General features: G+C 36.0%; 1 protein-coding gene across 1 annotated transcript in view; it reads right to left on the bottom strand.

The window, feature by feature from the left end:
- Window positions 1–23,280, bottom strand: part of LOC122523279 (telomerase-binding protein EST1A) — a 93,904-nt gene that overhangs the window by 59,046 nt on the left and 11,578 nt on the right. Inside the window, 2 exon segments of the mRNA XM_043644944.1 lie at window positions 14,692–14,778; window positions 14,781–14,836. Of these exon segments, the coding sequence (XP_043500879.1) occupies window positions 14,692–14,778; window positions 14,781–14,836 (143 nt within the window).

The raw sequence follows: 23,280 nt of genomic DNA, 5'->3' as shown, positions 1-23,280 counted from the left end.
TTTTAACGATGCGTGGGATATCAGAAATGTAAACGTTAAGTATAAAACCGAGCTTAGGCATAAAGAATACTCAATGATAACGATAATGTTGGAAAGGAAAAGAGAGACATCAAGATAAAGATTAGCGGAAAAAGCTCTCTAAGAGTCGTTTGAGATCCATGGTAAAAGTCAAAATGGCTAATTAGCTTAAAACCATTAATAGAAACTTTGAGAATTAATTGTACGATCGTATGCGAAATAAAGTAAAGCAATATTGCACGCAACAGTGCATTACAACCGTGTCGTGAGACGGTAATAATAGTAATTAAGATTAGAAAATGAAAAGGTATTCCTAAGAACATATTATTGCTAACGTTTAAAACAACATTAGCACGTTCCTTTTAGAACGGAAAAGAGAAAAATAAGACAACGGAGAAAAAGAAAGAGAGAGAGAAAGATTTCCAAGCAAGCAAGCATAACTGGCGCTTGCATTTAAATCGCCTGGATATTTTAACTTCATTAATTTATTATGTACGTACACTCGTTGCATAGCGAATGCGCGCCACTCTTGATTTATTGTCCGTGCTAAAACACTGTCCGGCTCGCGCCTCAATAAATCTTCAACCCTTTGGACAGGAAGAGGAGCAGAAAAGAACTACTACTTGGGTGCCCCCTGCGTGGAAAAAAAGTAGTAACGTTCTTTTACATCACTTAACTTATGAGGGACTCCTCGAGTAGATGAGGAAGATCGAAAGACGTTTTCTAACGTGGATAACTTGAGCTTTCGATCTCGTAGCAGCGATAGTGTATCTACAATATATATATATGTACCTATACACACATATATAAGGACGAATGGAAAAACGGAAGAAACATGTTCCAAGGGAAAACGTTGGATATATTAAAGATTAGAAAAAGCAAGAAAGATGAAAAACACAAAAAAAATCGAAATTAGAAATAATCTATCAGACGAGGCACGGTCGAATATTAATTTCAAACTCTGACGCACTTTCTTAAGCCTGGTATACAAAATCGTTGGCTCTTTTCCGCGATGGATATTACAAGCCGCGCCTTCGAGTGTGATCGTCTCCTCCTTCTTCTCGTCTTTCACCAGCTCTCACCCACCTATCTCCTCGCACCTCGCGTCCAACCTCTCTGACATTAAAATAATTTAATTTAATACCCGGCAATTCCGCTTATTGCCATTGCAACATCAATTTTAATAATAGCCATCTCAGTGAGATCCTCCCGACACCCTCTGGGTTTGCATCTGGACGATCAACCATCGCCGAACGCTTCCTGCCATCTTATTCTTGGGAACTTGATCGAGCATGTTCATGCGTGCTCGTACATTCGTCTTTCTGATCCAACAATACTCTTCTTCCCTAGTGAAACTGCTTTCGGCGTTAATAAGAAATCCATACAGTATTTATAAAAATCGATATAATCCTTTAACGTTTAATAAATTTGATTAGCAAATGGAAAACCTATCAGTTGATCGCGTCCATTTCATCTCTATCGATTTCTTCGCTAGAATCTTAACCGGAAACGGAGCAAAGGCCCTTCATTAAGCCTGCGCACCGCCGGCTTTTCTGGGATAGCGATATCGACAGTATCCCGCGAGTACAGGACGTTAAATTACGCGATGTCCGAGGCAAGGAGAAAACGAGAGCAAAGAGAACCAGATACCGGACGCGCATTTATATCGGTGCATTAAGCCTGCGCATTGCGATGCGACGTGCTGCACCGCAGTCCACCTCTATACTTCTCCAGCCGGTTCGCCAATTGTACGATTACGCGTGTATTTACGGACAGATATAAATCGGACTGATATTTTAGAAAGAACTTCCCTTCCTTCTTTTTCTTTTTATTTTTCTTCTTCTTCTTCTTCTTCTGTTTCTCTTCCTCTCTTTCATTCTTCTCCAACTCTTTCCTTCACTTTTTCTGTTAGAAACCTCAATAAAAAACCATTTTTTCTGTCGATTCTCGAATACAGATTCTCTAAAATTTTAAAAACTACAGTGTAGTTCATTCTACTCTTGGATAATTTTTAAATTATTTTTCATCCTAAGAAATGAACTCGAGTATTCTTACTGAAACATAATTGGTCGACATGCAGAAATAACAATAGCAGCATCGACAAAAACAACAAAGATCAATAATGGCAACGCAGCAGCAGCACCAAACCAGCCTGTAGCTATTTTTGTTGTTTCTTTTCGCGGACAGATGGTAGCCGGATCGCGTTACAGAAATTACCAATTACCTATAACATGCAATTTCTACCTGCCCTCGCTCGCTCTGCTATTGTATTAATACGCGGGAACTACGTGGCACGACTGAACTTTCCTCTTCACCTCGGCATTTCTTCATATCGTGATACGCACCTAAGAATTTTCAATATATCTTGCAAAGTTTTCGCCTTTCGCGAATCCTTTAGAAAATAAATTCCTCAATATGCGAGGTCTGTGGATAGTAGTAAATAAAAAATGGTTGGAAGATAGATCGCGAAATCATTAATTGTCGTCTTTATTATTCTCCCTTCTCTAGGTTTGAAAAACTTATTTACACCTTCCCACACAACCCACCTTTTCACATCTCTATAATCAATAGCACATGGTGTTTAGAAGCGGTCACCCATTCAAGTATTGACTCACCCATTGTTGTTTAACTTTATTGATCGTACGGGAACTAATTTTATTTACGAAGCAAAGCCTTTGACTGAAATCGTTAATTATCTTTTTTTTTATCCATTGCTATTAGATAAGTGTACAGTAGTATTGGTGACCATTGGAAATCATTAGAATGCGATCGATAATCACTACTCTATATTCATGACAAGATTTATTTAAAACCAATTTAAATCCCAATCCTCGTTTTCGAGTTCCCAAAAATTAACATCACCTTTGTATTTTTTATTCTATCCACGGATAGCGAAAAAAAAAACATTGAAAAAGTTTATAATTCATTGTCAAATTATTATTGACGTATATATATCAGGTTCTTAATTCTTTTGTAACTTCGTTATTTGTTCGCGAGTTTTATTTAAATATTTGAAGAAGTATTTTTGAGATTTCTGAAATATTTAAAAATTGCCACACACAAAGATTCCATTTTTTCAAATTGTCACAGTAGTTTCCTCTTTTGAACGACCAACGAGGAAATGATCGACAAGTCCAACTGACTTGTCAAACAGCATGCACATGAATTTTTCTTCAACGTTCTATTTCAAATGAGCTAATATTGTATTTACCAAAGATGTCAAATTCATTATCCAAGTGTCGAAAAGAAAAATGAAAGATAAAAGGACGTTCTTATTTTATCAATTTCCTTCACTTTTAAAAGTTCAATACTAAAGAAGATATTCTGTGTTCTCCCGAGTCAACGTTAATACCGCTTTTGAAGCGTCGAGAAAATTTAATTAAAGAGCTACTTCTGACAGGACGGTAGAACGTCTAATTGAAAATCTCTCAAATACGTCCGTTTACGCACAAATTTATCGTGGAAGGATATTTTCATTATTTAGACAATAAAACTCGATTACAATTACTATAAATATCGTAAGCAACGGCTGATATAGCAATCTTCTTCCTTTCTTTTAAAGAATGACAACACCTATTTTCGAATATATTTTAAATATTACATAAAATATGTCGTCCAGATATATCTTGTCTACTGATATTTAATAATGTCACAGAATTATTACATATAAGACATATGCGCTATTATTTCCCATATCATCAACCCTTTGAGCGCTAAATACTCTCTGCGGAAGCAATTCGCATAGACGGCATGCGCCTAAATAAATAACTTTCGCTAGACGCATATATGCGTCCATTATCACGCAAAAGCTTAAAAGGACGCAAAAAATTTGTGTTTTTGTGTTTCCAAGTCTAAATTTTAATAATATTTAATAATAATAATTTCTTGTACAATCATTTTAATTGTAAAAATTTCAATGTAAGCTTAAAACCCAACAGTATATTAGCATATGATAAAATATATGATTTAGGTTGCGAAACGTTCATTTTTAAGCGATTTTTTTTGAATACATATCATTCACGGAAGTCAACAGAACATCTTCTCCAAGGGTTAAAAAAAAAAGAGAAAGGGAGAGAGAGAGATTATTTGCCAGGAAACGTACTTGAAAGTCAATAACTCCGATGTAGCCAATGAGTTTTGAACCATATGGAATTATTTTTCAAACACACTGGCCTGCGGCCGTGTGTACTTATGTGTAATATTTGCAGCCCCAAAATTTTATATCTCAATTCCAGAACTCTCGACTGGTACTTTACTCGAGTACCAGGAACCTCTACACGTATATCCCTACGATATAATCGATCGTAATTATTACCGTTCTTAAAAGTCAAATAACGAGAAAAAAAGAAGAAAAATTAGTGCGTACGTATAAAGTTGGAGAAAAAAAATAAAGGTTTTGTAAGCCATATTAAATGACTACTGATGATACCTTTTGTTCTCAACATCGTTTGCATTCTATTTGGCATTCTTTGCGAAGCAGCGCTAGTAGGTTAACCTCTGTCGTCAAGCATTATATCTTGTTTACGAAGGTATGCGTTAATACGCGTTTGGACAAAGCACGTGTTTGACCAGCGAATAAAAAAGGGCCACTTTCTTGAGCTCCTCTTCGAGTGACTCTTTCCTCGTAAAAGAATTTCTTCCGGGTTGAACGAAACTTGGGCCAATCGAGTTGAGTTACAATCTCAACTTCAACTTGAAGCTTCCTTGATTGGGGCGAGTTTTAAAACGAATAAAATTAATAATCGGGTATGGAAATTAATGGAAATAGTTATGACACGTCCCGTTCTCGATAATCGTTGATGAAGTCGTGCTAATCATACTTATTTCACAATGTTTAACGTATTTAAACATTTTTAAAACGATATATTTCATATATTATAGTTATAGTCTTCCCGATATAAATCATAATGTTACAAAATTTCAAATTTTTTATTCTCTTTTTTTTTAGATATTAATCAATGAAAAGTAAACTTAAGAAAGTTCGAACGATTACGATTCACGTCCGACTCTGGTTCGTATGTACGAGAAAGATGACTTCACAGGATTCAACAGAAGGATCATTGGGATTGTAACTCAAGCTCGACCTTGTTTGCATATTATTTGTTACAAGGTACTTCGTAGCAAGACAGTGACGAAAAGACTCGGGAGGTTCCTTGAGAAGTACGACGGAAGAATGAGAAGCAATTTGCCAACGCGATTTTCCAATCTTTTTTTTTTCTCTTCTTCTTTGTCTTCTTCCTCTTCCTCTTCTCCTCTTCGTCATCGTCTTCTACTTCTTCTTTTTCTTCTTCTTCTTCTTCTTTTTCTATCCACGAATACAGTTATTATTCCTACTCAAGAGTTAAGCGCTTCCGCTACCACATACATATAATATATTCCCACGAGTCTTGCTTAATTAAGAGATCGGCGGGAGGTCAGGTGAGATACGGCTCTCTTGGATTAAAACAAAAAATAACCTGCGTCTCCTTCCGCACAGAAAATGGATTAACCGCATAGGATGATTAGGATGCTTTATTTTATAAAAAAAAAAAAAAGAAAAAAAAAACGAAGAAATTTCAACAACAAAAATAATGTTTGATTCGATAAGAATAAATGATAATTAATGATCATGAAAATCATTAGCTTTCTATGATACGTTTGACTTATAGTAAAATTCGCAAGTATCTTATTAGAAACTACTTTATTTGCAGACTCGACAAGCAGAAAAATATCGGGAGGCACGTGTTCGCAAAAGATCGATGATATCTAACGAATTTTCTTTCGAGACAAGCATTCTCTCTTTTCCAGGAAGTCTGGTCGTGCATCGTATAAACCACCGTTTGCGGTTTATTATTAATAGGACGACAAGATCGCGAGGCATTACGTGAAACACACAGCTCGTCAAGTTGTAACTGGTTCCGTTCCGAAGATAGACTCCCTCATCTATCTCCAACGATGCGCCGCGTACGAGAACACGAGCAACCGCGGCGGCAGCAAGAGTACCAACAACGACGCTTCTCTCCTAAAGAGAGAGAGAGAGAGAGAGAGAGAGATAATGAGTGAGAGAGAAATAAAGAGAAACGACTCGGTACACATCACCAACTCGCGATGATGGCTAGCAAACCCATGGTGAACGGCTGTGGGAAGAAGTAGTAAGGAGCACCAGGTGGGAAAATGACAAATGTCATTACATTAAGCAAGGCGCCGTGAGTATAGGCTATAACCTATGAAAAATTATGCGATCTCGAGCGAGAGAAGAGCTACCAGAAAAAATGATGACTTCCAAAGTAGAAGGAACCTCCAATTTTTGTCAAGCTTGGCAAAAGATTCATTCGAAAGATTCATTGTAAATTTGTGGGGGGGAGAGAGAAAGAGAGAGTCAAGAACTCCTATTTGCTAGAAGTTTATTTCATATACTTATACCGCAAAAGTCATGTGAGAAATAACTTCATCAGGCATAATGGTTTACAAATTCTTGATAAAATGAGAGCGTTAATCGCAAGGGAAAACCTACAAAAATTTCTTTTGCAAATTTCACATTAATTAATTTATTAAATCGTTGAAAATATTCTCCTGAAATCGGTAGAAATTATCTACTAGGATAAAATATAATAATCCGGCTCAAGAATTCATATCAGAAAAGCGTGCATCTTTAGAGTTCCGTGCGGACTCGAATCGATAAGCCTACCAAGCGAGATAACAAGAAAATAATCGGTCCTTCGTAAGATATCAAAGCGCGATCTTGCCACCGCCATCGTCGTCGTCGTTGTTGTCGTTGTCGTTGTCGTTATCGTCCCCATACGTTCCTCTCTTTTAAGTAATCCACCTCGCACGCAATTTACTCGGCTTAAAGCAACCTATCCGTAGCCGATCTCGAAGCACCATTATTCTCTTCAAGGAGAGAGATTCTTTTTGTTCTTTTCTTTTTCCTTACAAGCACATAAACCTCCAATCAGATTCGTTTAAGCGACAAACAAAGTGTTAATGACCCGTGTCTCTCTCGGCGAAGGATCTATCGCAAAGATGTCGGCAACGCAACACCAAAGTCTCCACGGTGACTCCTACCATCCCATCTTTTTCTCCTTCCTTTTTTAGCGTTTTTACGAAATTTCCTTATGTTACATGTAAAAAAGAAAAAAAAAAAAAGAAAAAAAATAAGAAAGAAAAGAAAAGAAAAGTTACGCAAGTCTAACCCTCCGTGATACTAAGAAAGATAAGATCTCTCGAATAGCTTGCTTAGAGGACGTGGCACACGACGAGACACTCAAATATACGAAGTATCCCCGGGAAGTGAGGTTGTCTTTACGAATCTTTTTTACCGAGTCGACGACTTCACGCTCGACAAAATTCACGAACAGACTCGAGATGTTCGATTCCAGCGAGGTGAAGTCGCCTTCTCGTTTTTCGGTACGTGAGTTTCTTTCTCGATGCTCCCGAACCTGTCCCGACTTTCGTCGCGCTTCGCGCCGAACCGTATCTAATGACAAAGCAACGCCGGTCGGATATCTGTGAATAATTGAAAGTGTCACGGAATATATTACATTAATTAGCGTGAGGGACGCGTGTCGGCACATGGAGAGTCGTCTTCCAATGCCGACGGTGACCCTATGGGATTCCTTTTGAGAACGTGAATAAAACTTTGTCTAATGATTTTCAAAACCGAACAAACATTATCAATTTTTGTGAGAAATTAGACGTTTCGGGAGAATATCAAGAAACGTTATTGTTAAATTCGAATTAAAGTATCAAAAATAAATGTAGAAATCTCGAGTAAAGATACTATAAGAACGGATAGATATGATAAGATGGAAAAGGAAGATGATATCATGACGAATCTCTTGAATCACAATAAAAGAAACCCATTCGAATTGCGAAAGCCATAGCCGTAACCTGCAACGTGACGTACGACCGACAAACGCGACAGCCGTACCCCATGAAAGCGACAAGCGTGACAAGTGTTGAATCTGCCGAGCGTATTTGATCGTAGTTTGATACGTCGGCTCGCTTTTGTATCCGTTGGCGGCAAGCTTGTCCAAAAATTACACGTTTGTCTTGAAATATGTGCACCAAAATTATTATATAATATAAGACTAAAGAGTACGATTGATACGATTTATAATGAATATAATCTAGATGTATAATAAATAAATATATTTTGGAATAATGCAACTGTTGAGATTACTGGATCTCCGCAGATAGTTTAGAACTAAACCGGGTAGGGATTATAATTACAATCCCTGTTATATATGAGTAAGATTAGTAGGATTAGAACAACTATCGTAAATCGTTTACCTTACGAGCCTAAATTTTCGATTTATTACCCGGCCTAAAACAATCCGAAAAACTAAAAAATTAAGATATTGAAAACATAAATAAGAATTGAACCATTGATTCTAATTTTCATTTTGTCTATGGAATCTAATCAGCAAGCGCAATATAAAATATTCAGCTTTACCGATGTGTATGTGTCATCTCAAGGATGATGATGAAAAAGAAAAAGTGAAGATCTCCTCTGTAATACACAATACTTGAATTCTATTTTCTTTCTTATATTTCTTCCCTCTTTAATCTTCTTTCATCTTCAAAGTAAATTTCTTAAAGTCCGTACTTTTCAATAATTTATACCAACGAGTTTCTCCAATTCTCTCTCTCTCTCTCTCTCTCTCGATTTCTTAAAAGCAATTTGCCTGACACACACTTTCTTGAATCGACTCATATATGTAGATTTCTACCTCTTAAATAAATTAATAATAATAAATGTTAACTCTTATCATTCGAAGTATATTTCTCAAAGACCACCAATGTCCAACGTTATACTCCAAGTGTATCTGACTATTACCACCAACTGTCGTATTTAAAGTACAATTTAAAGATTAAGTTAGAATTGCCGGCCGACAATTTTACTAAACAATTGGAGCGATAAGGGTTAAGTATTCACATTTCCAGCCTAACTCACAACACCTCTCACTTTTTATTTGTCCTCGTCTTCTTATCCAACTACGCATATACCTTCCGCCGTAATATAAGTTTCAATCGTAAGATATGGATAGTAAAGACTCTCTCGTTCGCATATAAAAAGAAAGAAATAAAGAGATACTTCTATAAAACTATTGCATCAGTTTTGAATTGGAACAAAATCCGATAATCGAATATGGAAAAAAGTTTAGTTCTCAACAAAATCGTGTAGGAAGATATGGTGAATACGTAATGAATAAAAAGAAGAGAAGCTGTGGTAATGAAGAGATTGTAGAGTCAGATTGAATCGTTAAAGGCGAGAGTATCCAACGCTAAGAAGGAAGATATTTGATGTCGATGCTAGGCTAAAGAAAATGAAGGAACATATATGTACATCGCGAGTGCATTCTCTGCAAGCGAATAAAAAAGAAAGTCGAGTTATCCTTACTTGCTCGGTACGAGGTAAGTGTGCGGATGGTACAACACCGGGACTTGGATGCAGATGATCCGAAATTATAGACATTAGGGACATTAGCCCCAGCGTTATACGATTCTTCATCTTCTTCATCTTTCTCTCTTTTTCTTTCCTTATCTCTTTTTCTCTCCCTCTCCCACTCTTGCCCGCAGTATATCTTCCTTTCTCTTTTCCTATTTTCCATCGCGCGTCCAACATCTCTGACCACTTGATGCGCACCTTTTCAAACAGATAAGTGATTCGAAGTGCGCGTAATTTGCGGATTCGCCTCCATCGGAATACTTCGTACCCCGTAGCTTTATTAGCGAGCATCATCGAGAGTGTATCCCCGTCATTGTCCCTTATCGTGAGTTCTTATCAAGCTGAATCAACCTCGAGAGGTCCTTCGATCGAGCTTCCATCCTTCGCTGCCAGACTACGTAGGATATAATTTCTTGTCTACCGTCTGGGAATCTTTTTTCTCATTTTTATTCTTATTATTTTTCTTTTATATGCATTGAACGTATCTCTTCTTCTTCTCAATATGAAGATTCCTAACTCCACGAGAGAATCCGATAACAGCCAACGTCCTTGCATTTTCAATCAGACAAATTATACTTGATCTTATCTCGATACGATTAAGCTATTTCGTTTCGTATAGAAAACGAATCTATCTTTATTTTCATCGGATATTTTAAATTATCCCTTACGTTTATTTTAACTAATCAATAATCTAATAAGATTTATAAGATTATTCATCAGTTATGATTTTCTCGTAAATTAATGAATCAAACTCAACAAACACAAGACAAATTATTACTTCAATAAAAGCAAACATTTAAGAAAAAAAGACATTCGAGAATGTAACGAAAATTACCTGTTTTGCGTCTATTTTATTATCACCGATATACTCTATTTCTCTTAATATCACAATTATTAAAGGAAATTAAGAAATGAGCTCCTACTCCGATCTGTTTGAGCAAAGCAATATTGTTATTTATTAATTTTAATTATAAATCTTCAAATTTGTCAAGGAAACAAACATAAAAATAATTGATATAATAAAAAATTAAAAATATACTAATTCTACATAAAGATTAGGGCATTTATAAAAGTAAGCATGTTTTAGATAATACATTAGAATAAAATCAATTGAGCATCCCGAAGGTTACTATAGCGGTCGTCTCCTTTCAAAGCCGCTTCTTTCAATTACTTCCCTACACGATACTCGTTAGTTCCATCGATCTATCGATCGATTGATCGAGAAGCAACTTGTTTCAAAGAATTTGTCGTCCAATTATTCCAAATAAACGATCACACATTTATGGTATTAACCAGAACTTGTAAACGGATATTATTTTAAATGTAGCGACAGTATTTCATTTATAATACACATACAATATAACACATGTATAGTAAGATAAATGTTAAAAATAGATCCTTTAGATTGCATTAAACGTACTTTATTTTGACAAATTTTGTAAAAATGAAAGTTCATACTTGCATGCATAAGTTGATAACTCGCGCTCAGCGATTCTTTTATCGATTTATAACATTAAATATAATTCCAGATAGATTATTCTTACTTCATGATTAACTTAAGTCGAGCAAACAATATTTGTGATCTAGATATCCCATTTAACGCAAAAGATATCTTATTGTTAGTATAAATAAACTTCTTTAAATAGATCTCGAAAGCTTATTAACATACATAATACTTATAAATAATAAATGTATAAAATATCCAAGACGATATATTAAATAGTTATTTTCTAGATAATACGGAGTGAAGGACTTTGTGCAAATCCTTCATAAATTATACTGATTTGCGCGACCCAAACACGGTGATAAGACGTCAGTGAATAATTGAACGAAGTTGAAAATCGGATTATATTCAAAGAACAAAGATAGGAAGGAAGGCGACGATTAATTGTATTAGTCACTATGGTAATTCACCAAAAGACGAATTTCTTCGAGAAGGTAAGAAGAATATCGAGATCCAGTAATGACCGAATTGTCTAACGTTGGAAGAAATCGATGAGAAAAGTGAGAAAAGTGAGAAAAAGAGAGGAAATCAAGAGAAAGGTTATTTACCCCTTTTCCTAGGGAATCTCTTCATCGTGAACTAGTCAGAGAAACGTGGATTATCTTGCTTCTCTCGAGCAATATCTTCGGCTACCGCGCTTGACAGTCCCGAGTGCTTTCGATTCTATTGCCGACAAAGTGGATCTGATGGATGTCTCGAAGATGACTCGACGATTCGCCGAGGAACGTACGTACGTTCGAACGAGATAGATATTTCCCACTTGATGCGAAACGTAGCGCGAAATGAAAGACTCAGCTACGATAAAATATACTTAAAATATATATAAAATGATAGTCATCACCTCTCAGTTTAGAGTACATTCTAAAAGAAAAACTCAACCAATGATTCTCGAAAGATATTATCACAATCAACCGATCCCAATCAACATCGAGTTAACGTTCGTTCAATAAATGAGAGATTTATCCTTGTTCTGTTAATTTACAACTTGTTCGTGAAACAGTCGGGAAAACTTTTCAAGATATAAGACTAAAAGTTTTTTTCACGCGAATTAAAGATAGAATTTCTTTTTTTTTCTTGGTGTTTTTATTTAAACTTTAGGGATAAGATATCCCGTGATATTCATTATTATTTTTGAAGTACAACGGAGAGAAATAAACATATGAAATAAACCGAAGGGATGCGTCATAGCGGTTTAAAGATGATGAAGATACACGTCCTAACATTTCTCGACATCGACCGCAGACTGTATTGACATGCATGCATAAACCCAATGGACCATCACCAACAGTGTTTACGATTTCAATTATTGGTCGAATCTGATGGACGGTGATCACCATGATACCGATCGCTTCCTGGTGGCTGTTTACACTACCCAATGGTCACATTCTACGTTCGAACAGGCATACATGGAGAAGCTACGATCGGAAACGATTCGCCATGCTCGATCATCGAGCCAGTAGCGGGATAATTAAAGCTCAGCTCGAAAACAGTAAAGGTTGGGTGAACTGGTTCGTTAGCGTGGAGGACAAGAACACGATGCTGAATCGAGCGCTCGTAATTTATCAGCCTGTGATACCGCTGACGCGATGATAATTAATTATTTAACATTTTTTCCATTTCCTCTACGTGGGACAATGACGACAAGAATGACGATGACGATATTATATCCAAATATTACATCAGTATAATGGAGAAAAGTCATGTAGATAGGAAAAATTATCAACGATTAATGTATGAATGTGCAATACTATGTACTATCGTACAATTTACCGCGTAATTTGTACGTGTAGATAATGCAATTTTTTGATGTCGAAATACTAAACAATTTTATTTCCTTTTTTACTACTCGTAAGTGCTCTTTTAGTGACAATTTCAATTCCTAGAAAATTACGATATGCGTGTATTTTTACAAAAGGAAAATAAAAAAAGAAGAAGAAGAAGTAGAAGATATAATAGCTTCTAAGAAATATCATAAATGTACAAAAAAAATTTCTTCGGAAAAAGTTTGCGTTTAAACCGCTTTCAACGTCGTCAGCAAGTGAAGTACGAATAACACGCCGCAGAAAGTTTTACTTTGAAAATAGAGCAACGAAGAAGCCGCATATGACTCAGAGAGAATTCCTCCCCAGTGGAAACTACTCTCCCCCCCCTCTCTTTTCATGTAGGATTAGTATAATTATAAGGGTCCGGTGGCTGCACGCAGGTGTAAAAAGGCCATTCTCGTTGACGCGGAGAGCTGGTTTCGCGCTAAAAAGACGACGAATCCCGAAGTATATGACTCACGGCGTCTTTCAGGATGATTCAGATGGTAAAGGTAGAAGGTTCTCATGCGAATATACTGGCTTTTGATTTTCAAAACAAAAAAAAAAAAAAAAAAAACAACAAACCACACAAAAAAAAACAAAAAAAAAAAAAAAAAAAAAAAACAAACAAAAAAAAAAAAAAAAAAAAAACAAAAAAAAAAAAAAAAAAAAAAAAAAAAAAACAAAAAAAAAACAAAAAATAAACAAAAAAAACAAAAAAACAAAAAAAAAAACAAAAAAAAAAAAAAACAAAAAACAACAAAAAAAAAAAAAAAAAAACCTGAACATGTTCTTCATCACAATTTAATCATTGTGTAACAATAATTACAGGTAAAACAACGTTTTTACTTGGCTGCTAGCGATTCGATCGACGCTGAAAAACCAACAAAAGCGATAGATTTAGTGGGCGACTTAGCGCTGTACGTGACAGGTGGCGATTAGTTTTATTACCACTAAAGGATCGTATTCGTCTTACGATGCACCCCGCTTTTCAAATGATTTGCCTTTCCACGAAGTGTCTCTCGTAAAGCTAAGCAGTCCCCCACAGAATTACGGTCTACGTTCGTTCGGCCTATAAGAAGGTGGCGTTCGGTTAAAAGGGCTAAAACTTTTAACGCCCACATTATCCTTTCGACGATTTCTACCTGATTGGACAGCCATGAGCGCCTCCATAAATAATCTCAAAAAAAAGCAAGATGTGGCCCTTTAAGATATACATTATGTATGCATGACAGCACTGCAAAAAAAAGAAATCTTAAACGTTCGTACTTTCGTGAAATTTCTCAGAGAAATGATAATCAATATGATCTTGCAAGTAATTAGTCTCATTGTAAATTCTCGGATCTTTGTACACGCACAAGCATGCATAAAGTATGTAAAATATCGCAGTCTAATCAAATCAATGGGTATTCTTCTACTTAAATCCTGACAAATCATTTAATTAAAGAAATATCATTTTTGTAGGATTAATATCTACTTTATGGGCAACATCTGCAAGCATAAGATTTTATAATAAGAATTACCAAAATGTTTATTTTGTTTTTAATCGAGCATACGAACCGTAACAGCGTCAAAGGGACGTGAAACAATGAAATCTCTCAGAAACATTCTACCTTGTGCAATAATATCAAATAATGATAAGAGATTGGACATGAAAAAAGATTCAATCTAAAGTACAAGCAAAGCCGTTGTCGCGACAACTTTCTGTTCCTCTTAAAATAAATGTGGTCAGTTTACGGCTTATCTGCTTGAAAAGTCGAGTTCGCGCGCTTTTATCGATCTATCCTCGCTGGTATCTTACACTGCCTTTTTAAGAGATTCGCCGGAGAGTAAAGTAAGTTTCTTCTCCGTGAGTTCTCCGTTTCAAGACACGGAGAACACATAAAAACATTCGAAAATGATAAGAGATTCGTGCGATTGAGATAAAAGTTACTCACCCTTTAGCTGTGTCGTCTCGATCGCGAACATGTTCAGAGCCAAGAGTTGTAGCAAGCGCGTGCCAGGAAGCGGTAACGGCGAGTGTGCAACAGAGCCCTGAATTCTTTTAACATCTGTACGCCGGCCTCTTGAAAGGTTTCCATTCTGAAAAAGAAAAAAATAAAAGGCTTAATACTTTTCATATATTATTTATTTTTCTATTTCAAATAAACATACACGTTTATTCGATCTAAACGAGTCTACATCATGAGAGAAATCATGTATGTAGCCTCGATAAATAAAATACGAGTTCATATCATTCGAAGTATGACTGCGAGATATAGGATATAAATAAATACCGCTTGACAGGAAAATCGATACGACTGTGGAAGATTGTCCGGTAAATAAATGAAAACTCATCCGAAAATACAACCAGCCACGAACGTTCGATAAATTATACATCTTTTATAAGCTTCGGTCTGGTTAACAGTCGTCTTCAAAAATTATCCAAAGCTTTCATGATATTGAATATCTCTTCAAATCAGTTTAGTACTGATATTGCTAATCTTCATCGATTAAACTAATTGTCATATTAGGTACCATGTTAACCAGTGCATAAATAGTAGAGTACTGAACTGTTTCATAAGGAAGCACATCTATTCACGAGAAAAGGTCAAAGGTCTTTTAACATATTTATATTACCCGTTAGGTAAATCGTATATCAAAGACCCTAGGTCAAGTCAGCGTTACAGCCACTTAAACAAGTAGACTGCCAGTAAACAAATGAAGCCGCCACGATAATATAAAATATGACCACTTTAAATACGTGAATATATAATATATAAAATATGCATCAAAATGCAAGATATTTTACTAGAGAAGATAGAATGTAAAACTTATTACTTTATACCGAGTTGACTTTTTCAAGACAGAAGAAAAATGTAAAAACAAACTACCTTAGAGTGCTACCTTAAAAGAACAACAGAACGAAGTACGAGCACGTACAATAATAATGCTAATTGTAAAAGAATGTACCAACTAGAGAGAAAGACAAACGAGAAAGCAAGTTACTACCGATGGACTGAATAAATGCGATGAATATTAAGCAATGCTTCTCAGTTGAAGAATTCTGACCTGATATACCGATTTATCGATAGCGTATATTTTTCCTATACAATCATTTGCAATGAATATGAAAACGAGTCGTTTGTAAAAAAGAAAAAAATAAATAAAGTCAATTAAAAATCTTTCTCATATTTCTTCGCACGATAGGACAAATAATTTTTTAATTTACATCCAAGATGTTCTCAAAATATCTATATTTTCTCACGTCAGGCAAGACGATTATTATCTTATTGATTTTTAAAATCTTTTCTTTAGTTGCGAGGCGAGTGCAATGAGACTTCGCATCGGTTTATGACCTTTACTTGATATAAATTCGCTATATTTTATGTTTCCCCTTAGCATTGGCAATGAAAAAGTACGTACGCGTATTCAATCTGACAATCGGTTAATCGTTCTCTTTGTATCCTTGAATAAAGATGGAAGGATGGGCGTTCCAACGGTCAACGTTTTGATACGAGAACAATGCAGATATTGATTTCATCGTGATACGGCATGAGAGAAGGGAGAACCACGAAAGGAAATCTCAATACTAATTATCGGTATATAACCTGTAATAGTGTCGTCCGTATCTTGGAACACCAACTCGGAATATAGATCTTGCCCTAGGCAATTCCAAAACACGAGTAACATGGCGTGTAATATATTTCATAAACGCGAAGTGTGCAATACGTGTGGGCAATGATTAGTAACAGAAGCTCCTTAACGTGGGTGTGCCCTGAAATAAGATACTTCACAGTCTCTCTACCTAGTACTAACCGTACCACACCCGATCGAATGACCGGTTTGAAAATTACATTAAAAATGTTACATCCATTGTTATTCTTTTCCATTCATTTAATTTTATGACTAATCTTCTAATTATATTCATTATAATTCAAGACATCACAGAATGTATGTCTTGAAAATAGTTATAATAATTTCTTAGATCTTTTAAAAGGTTACATTCTCGCCGATGTCCGGTCTCCGAGAAAGTTTCTTATAGTACCTGCGCGTCCATTTGATTGAATGTATTTTACTGGTCACACACCGCAACCAGCTTTTATTTGCCTGGTCGCCGTGACCAAGTGTGTACGCGCTCATATATTCTAATGTATCTAATGATCGTCAAGGACTGGTCGACAGTGCGCATGAAGCCTAAAGCGTTTCAGATCCCATCACTACTTGTGGACTTAAGCCAAGATAGAATCCTCATAAAGATGAAAGAGAAACGACGGTCGGTATCGTTTCTAGACGTTCATTATCTTTCCCACAGCCTTTCCTTTTCCTTCTTGTCTCTTCATTCTCTTCATTCTCTTCATTCTCTTCTCTTCTTCATCTTCTTATTCTTCTTTCCTCTTCCTATTCAGTCGTTATATAGCACGACGCACAGTGGCAAATTTACAATACGTAACAGCTCATTCGACCGTTGTAATCCAAGGAACACGTGACGTAAGCCTTTCTTCTACACCCCTGCAGTTCTTACATTAACACGTGCACCAGGTCAAGCAATGACATTGTTTAAAGATTAGAATGATACCTGTTCGGAGTCTATCTAACCAAGATAAATCGTACAAGTTTATGTATACTTCGTATGTATGCGTTGTGTTAATGGGCAAAGAACTCCATCTTCCTTCCTCTTTTTATTTCTTTCCGTAACCCCCACCCCTTCTCTCTCTCTCTTTCTTTCTCTTTCTGACTATCGTTCTCTCTCTTGTCGTTTCGACCTCTCGGCGATCGGTCGTGCGACGTGTCGACGTACCGTTAACCGACGGAGAATTCTCGATCAGACCGTAAAGAAACGTCCCCATGCCTTTCCACAACAGATTCGTCGTCAAGCGGACCTTTCCCGTGAACCAAGAGGAGTTTGTATCGGTATCTTCTTCTTACGAAAGATCGTAAGAGTACATCGAGGACCTCCCTTCCTCGATCATGCTTGTACACGATTTTTATAGCACCTATTCTAGACGAGAAGAGAGAGTTAAAACCGGAGTCAGAGCATATAAAGACGTTTGAGGTCGACCACTGGTAATCAGCCTCCAATCGCTGAAACGAAGCTGGCGATTACTAAGTGCGCTGAGCGTGCTTAGATCGTTGCAGAAGCAGTTAACGCGGTTGCTATCCCACGAACAACGCGACTACTGAAATTAGATACTCCAGCCGGAGGAATTGATCAAGATGCATTCACACGGTTGTCCGCTTTAACGGCCATTTTATATTCGTCAAACACCGTTACTGATAGAACAGCATCCTCATGAAAAGAGAATAAACGAAACACCATGCTCGTAATAAATCCGTATCCTCTCGATTAAGCTCGCTTGTTTGCAATTAAAAAGGATAATTGCGTGCTAACGCATAAAGAATAAGCAAAAGGGTAAAAACGAGAGGACGACCTTCTATCGATATTTGATTGGAGTTCTCGGTACAGTAAAGCCTACTTCTTTATTAACGATCTGCACTTATTGTTAGATCCAAGAATATTCCAATTTCAAGATAATATCGCAACCGTACTGCAAGGCTATTCGTGTCCCGATTGCCTGGCCTTATTTATTTCATCTTCTAGTGCCCAGTCATTGGATGGAAGGAACAACCCTTTAATCGGCCTCTTCAATTCTCTTCCTAATATATCCAATTACGTATTTGCACGGTCTGTACGGTAATAAATTTATTTTACAACTATCAGTAAAAAGAACGTTTCTTGCACAATCGTTTAGTCGTTCGGTTTATTTTACCAAGCGGAGGACTTACTCGTTATATCTTCGTTTCACTTTATGAGAGGAAACGAAAACGTATTTCGATATGACCGAAGCAAACTGATATTCGAAGTAAACTCGGAAAGAGTTAATAAAAAAAAATTAAAAATACAAAAGCTTACCAACAAATCACATTCGTGGAAAAACTAGACAAAAACTAATTTTAAAAGTTATCATTGATCAAGTATGGTCAACGAAATTTACCCTTTCATAATCTCGAAACTAAAGCTTTCAAGATCCGAAATTTGGAGTAAAGACGCGTTCAATTCGATCGTATTAGTTCGTACTTTGGATACAAGATCCAGATCATAAAGATAATCGTACTATTTCCAATAAAACGTTTAATATATCGAGCATAACCGATCGAAAAAAAATAACAGGTTGATATTTAAATTATCTATCCCAATAGTAATGATCAGCCAATATCACATGTTGACGCAAATTGAAAAACATGTCTCCTCATACCCACTGCAGTCCGATTAAGTTTATGGCAGTTTTATGATCACTAAAAAAGAGATTATGATACGACCAAAGTAACTTAGGAGATCTTAATAAGGCTGCTCTTATGATAGCTCTACTATCGATTGAACCACGTGGACAAAAAGATAAATGAACGGTTCTCTTTTCAGCTTGAAGCACATATCGTTGCAATGATTCAAGATACCTTTACATAGAATAAAAAAAATATACTTCTTACGATAACGTACCAAGTTCTAATGTCCCCGTAAGCATGAAAAAATACTGGCGCCAGTCTTTACGATACCGATCCTTCCAATTAGTCGATTGTGAATAAATTGTTTTTTTTCACCTGATTTTTCTCTTTTCATCGGGATAAAAAACGTAAGACCGTTACAATGAAGAAAATCTCGAATAACCTAGGAAGCAAACGATAAATGATCACATCACTGAACGGCTCGCAATTAGAAACTCGAGACTGATCATCAGCGAAGGTTTTTATCACTGTTTCGTCGACATCATTGCGATTACCGATGTTATTAAAAACATAAGCAGCATCCCTAATCATTTTTCAACCTTGTACCGAAACCTCTTATATTCGCGAGCAATTAGTTTAATATACGAAAAAGAAAGGAACGAATTACAAGAAGGTCCGATAGCACCCAGAGCTACGGAGATGAGAGAGTGTAGGAGAAGAAGGAGGTGAAACCAGTGGAAGGAGAAAGAGAATTGCACTTTAGGGCATAACGGCATACGGCCAGGATCCACGGTCGCCATGTCACGGAGTTGCAGCGGGCAGTTGTGTGTGCACACAATTGCATACACAAGAAAAAGAGAGATAGAGATAGAGATAGAAGTAGAAGTAGATATAGAGATAGAGATAGAGATAAAGATAGAGGGAGGGAGAAAGATAGATATAAAGAGGACAGCCTGGCTCATGCATTTTCTTCAGCCAGTCACACCGCCAATGCGGACCATCGCATCAAGCAGCCCCCACGGCAGCCCCCGTAGTCCCATCGACACCGAGTAACTCTATGACTAACAAGTTTGCACTTTAGCGCATAACGGGGCATTCCGGCGTGTTCCATAGATCATGGTCCATGACCCACGGATTGCGTGGGCCGGGCACTATAACCATTCCTCGCCGATATAGCAACGGTGTGGCTGCGGTACCACGAGCATTAAGTTTCCAACTTCTTCGTTTGCTTCCTTCTTAGCCTTCTCTCTTCGTAGATACATCCCTCTACATTACTATTCAGGACAACGAAGAAGACTTCGTCACTTTTGATAGATGGATTGCAAATGCATTTACAAACTTCTATAATTTTATTCATAATCTCTGTATACACATAATCGATGGAAATTAATAAAAGAAATTTTCAATAAAAATGTACACGTAATCGACGATCTCTAAATACTATAAATATAATACTATAAATCTTTCGAGTCTACTGTCTTTCCTTCTACTGTTATTTCATCGACCATTTCTCAATAAGAAACTGAGAACATCAGAAGGAGGCAAACATCGAACATCAGGAAATCACCTTAGCACGCTAAGGTCGTCGTGTAGCTAGAATCTCAGGGTCAGAATGCCAACGCTACCGCACAGTACCCCACACCAAGAGACCCCACCGAGAATAGCAATGTTTTACGCTGATTCAATTCTCGAATATACGTGTTAAAATGATATGGAGTTAGACAAATTTTCGGTTGAAATAAAAAATGAATCATAAAAAATGTAGACTTGCAAATATTTTCTTATTTGAATGAAAATTTAAGTAGCATTGATAATATAAGCACCATTTTATACATTATCATCACTAGTTTCTCTCGAAGAAATTAAATATATCTATACTTTACATATGCATGAGTAAATGAAAATATTAAAAATTGTAATTAAATAAGTTTCATTACAAGTTAGCTCGCGTATGTGTATGTGTAAATCTCAACATGAAACACGCAGGCCTTTAAAATCTAGAACTCGTTATCCAGGATCAGACACGATTTGTACTTGGTAGTTTTATTCAGGATCCAGGACCGCCTACCGTTTGAAAGGGTGAACGATAGAGGAAAAAAGAAGATCGGCAAAGTGGAGACCAGTAACACCGTATATTTTTAGACCCAAAGAAGATTATTTTTCACGTCTGAAGACGTCGGGAAACAAGATAAAGGAGATTCCTTATGATGATCTTTCCAAAAGAATATTCTAAAAAATATTCGTTCGGACGTCGACATTGAAAATATAACGAAAGGAACGACTGCCGTCAGGATCAAGAGATGCCGAGAACGTGTAAGGATATAATTCTAAAAAATGTGCTGTTGTGAGGGGACGAAGAATACCCTTTAAAATCATCTCATGGCTATAAATAACAACGTTGATGAGATCGCTAGCCAAGATTTATAATGTTTTCAACGTTTGATTTCTCTATCATCATGTATAATGATTTATATAGCACGATCGATTTAATAGAAGGGATCGTACATCATAGTCGACTAGAAGCTGAAAGATAATTCACGCTATTTTATCTAAATTACAAAATCTAGAAAACGTGCTGCCTATCCACTGGTAAACGTCACAATCACATAGTACACAACCTCCTGTTTGCACAAGTTCCAACTATCAAACGAAAATTGTAAGCAAGACACTTTGCTAACGTTGTTATTAATATTATTACTTTTACTATAAATATCATTAATCGTAAGGCTTATATCCCGCACTAACGATATCGGAGATAAGATCAAAATTCATTGAACGCTGCAGTTAAGAATGTTAATTTGTTTACGTCTTTGAAAATTAATCGCCACTATACCAACATATCAGATAAATTTATATTACGAACATACAATGTTATATTTAATCGTTCAATAAATCGAAAGATTAAGATTAAAAAGTTACTTATTCATCTAATTAACTTTATACAAATATAATTTTAACGTCAATAGCTATTTATCACAACATTAACATTAACGAAATAAAGATAAATAAATACAGAAAGTACTCAAGAATAAAATTTTGATGGATAAGCTTGAGCGTAGCTACGAGCAACGCAAGAATGCTTCGAGAGATGACTCGGGATTCAAGATCTTCAGTCTATCTCGGACAAAGTTATGAATACCGACATGTAGAAGAGATGTGCATGATGTACAATTATTTGCTCATTATCATAACTTAATTCGCATTTACAATGTTGACGTACCTCTATCTACTCCACAAATAGCAAAGAAAGTATGCCTGAAAAAGCAATAAATGTTCAACACCGATCTATGCTCGGATCAAAGTTAACGTTTAATGCGTTATTATCAAAGCAGAGAACGTCGTTCTAGCAACATGATTTTACGATAAAGTATATAATATTCTTTTTTATCGTGTCTTGTAAAAGAAAATGAGCGAGATTAAATGTTTGCTAAGAGTAATTTGCTTTCAGTACTCTTTTGTGTGTGTGAGCAAAAATTACTTTATATTATAGAAATTTTTCAATCGAATCTTAGCATTAATTTTATTGGAGAGATCCATGAGTATCCATATTCATTATATATTCGTCAAATCGAAATTTTTTGAAATCTTAACTACCAAAAATAAAAAAGAAAATAAACATATTTGGTTAATGAAATTTTTTTGAAAAAAAACAAAAACGCGCCTATTACGAGAGAAGAATCTGTCTTTTCCTAATTCTTAATTAGGCAACTTTAAGAAACTTATAACCTTCACTTTTCACGCATAATTTTGGCTAATCATAAATCAATGAGTGATTATAGTTCGGTTATACATTGTTCTTCCTTTATTTTGCTATCATCTTTCTTATTATTATTATGGAAATTACAAATAAAAATATTCGATGTCAAAAAACACTGCATCTCTCCTTCGTCAAAATTACAAAAAAATATTCCAAATAGGTAACTTTATCTCCTTTTCTCTTCTTTAGTTACACTTTCAACTACAATATTTAAATCGGAGTTTAACCATCAAACCGCTCAACGTTCTTTGATCAAAATGCCACAACAGTTACAACGTTCTTCGCCCTCAAAGCTGTTTTACTGACGATAAAGTATCATTATCGATCGTGCATTGCCTCGTGATATTCACAGTAAATCGCGTGTAAACGTTTAGCAGAAAATCGTCGAAACGTCCTTCGTTTATATTAGCAAAGACAAACTCAATGGCAATGCTTTTCCTTTATGACGCAAAAAAAATAACAGAAATAGGCTCGTGTCGTAGCATCTCTGGAAATCAAGTTTCTCCGGTATTCCGGTACTTTTGTTTTACGCTTGACATAAGATGTGATTGTTAATTAAGATCTC

Source organism: Polistes fuscatus, unplaced genomic scaffold (assembly GCF_010416935.1).
Source record: "Polistes fuscatus isolate 324 unplaced genomic scaffold, CU_Pfus_HIC Scaffold1, whole genome shotgun sequence".
Taxonomy (NCBI): domain Eukaryota; kingdom Metazoa; phylum Arthropoda; class Insecta; order Hymenoptera; family Vespidae; genus Polistes; species Polistes fuscatus.
Note: the sequence above shows the minus strand (reverse complement) of the source record. Positions and strands in the feature narration are given on the sequence as shown.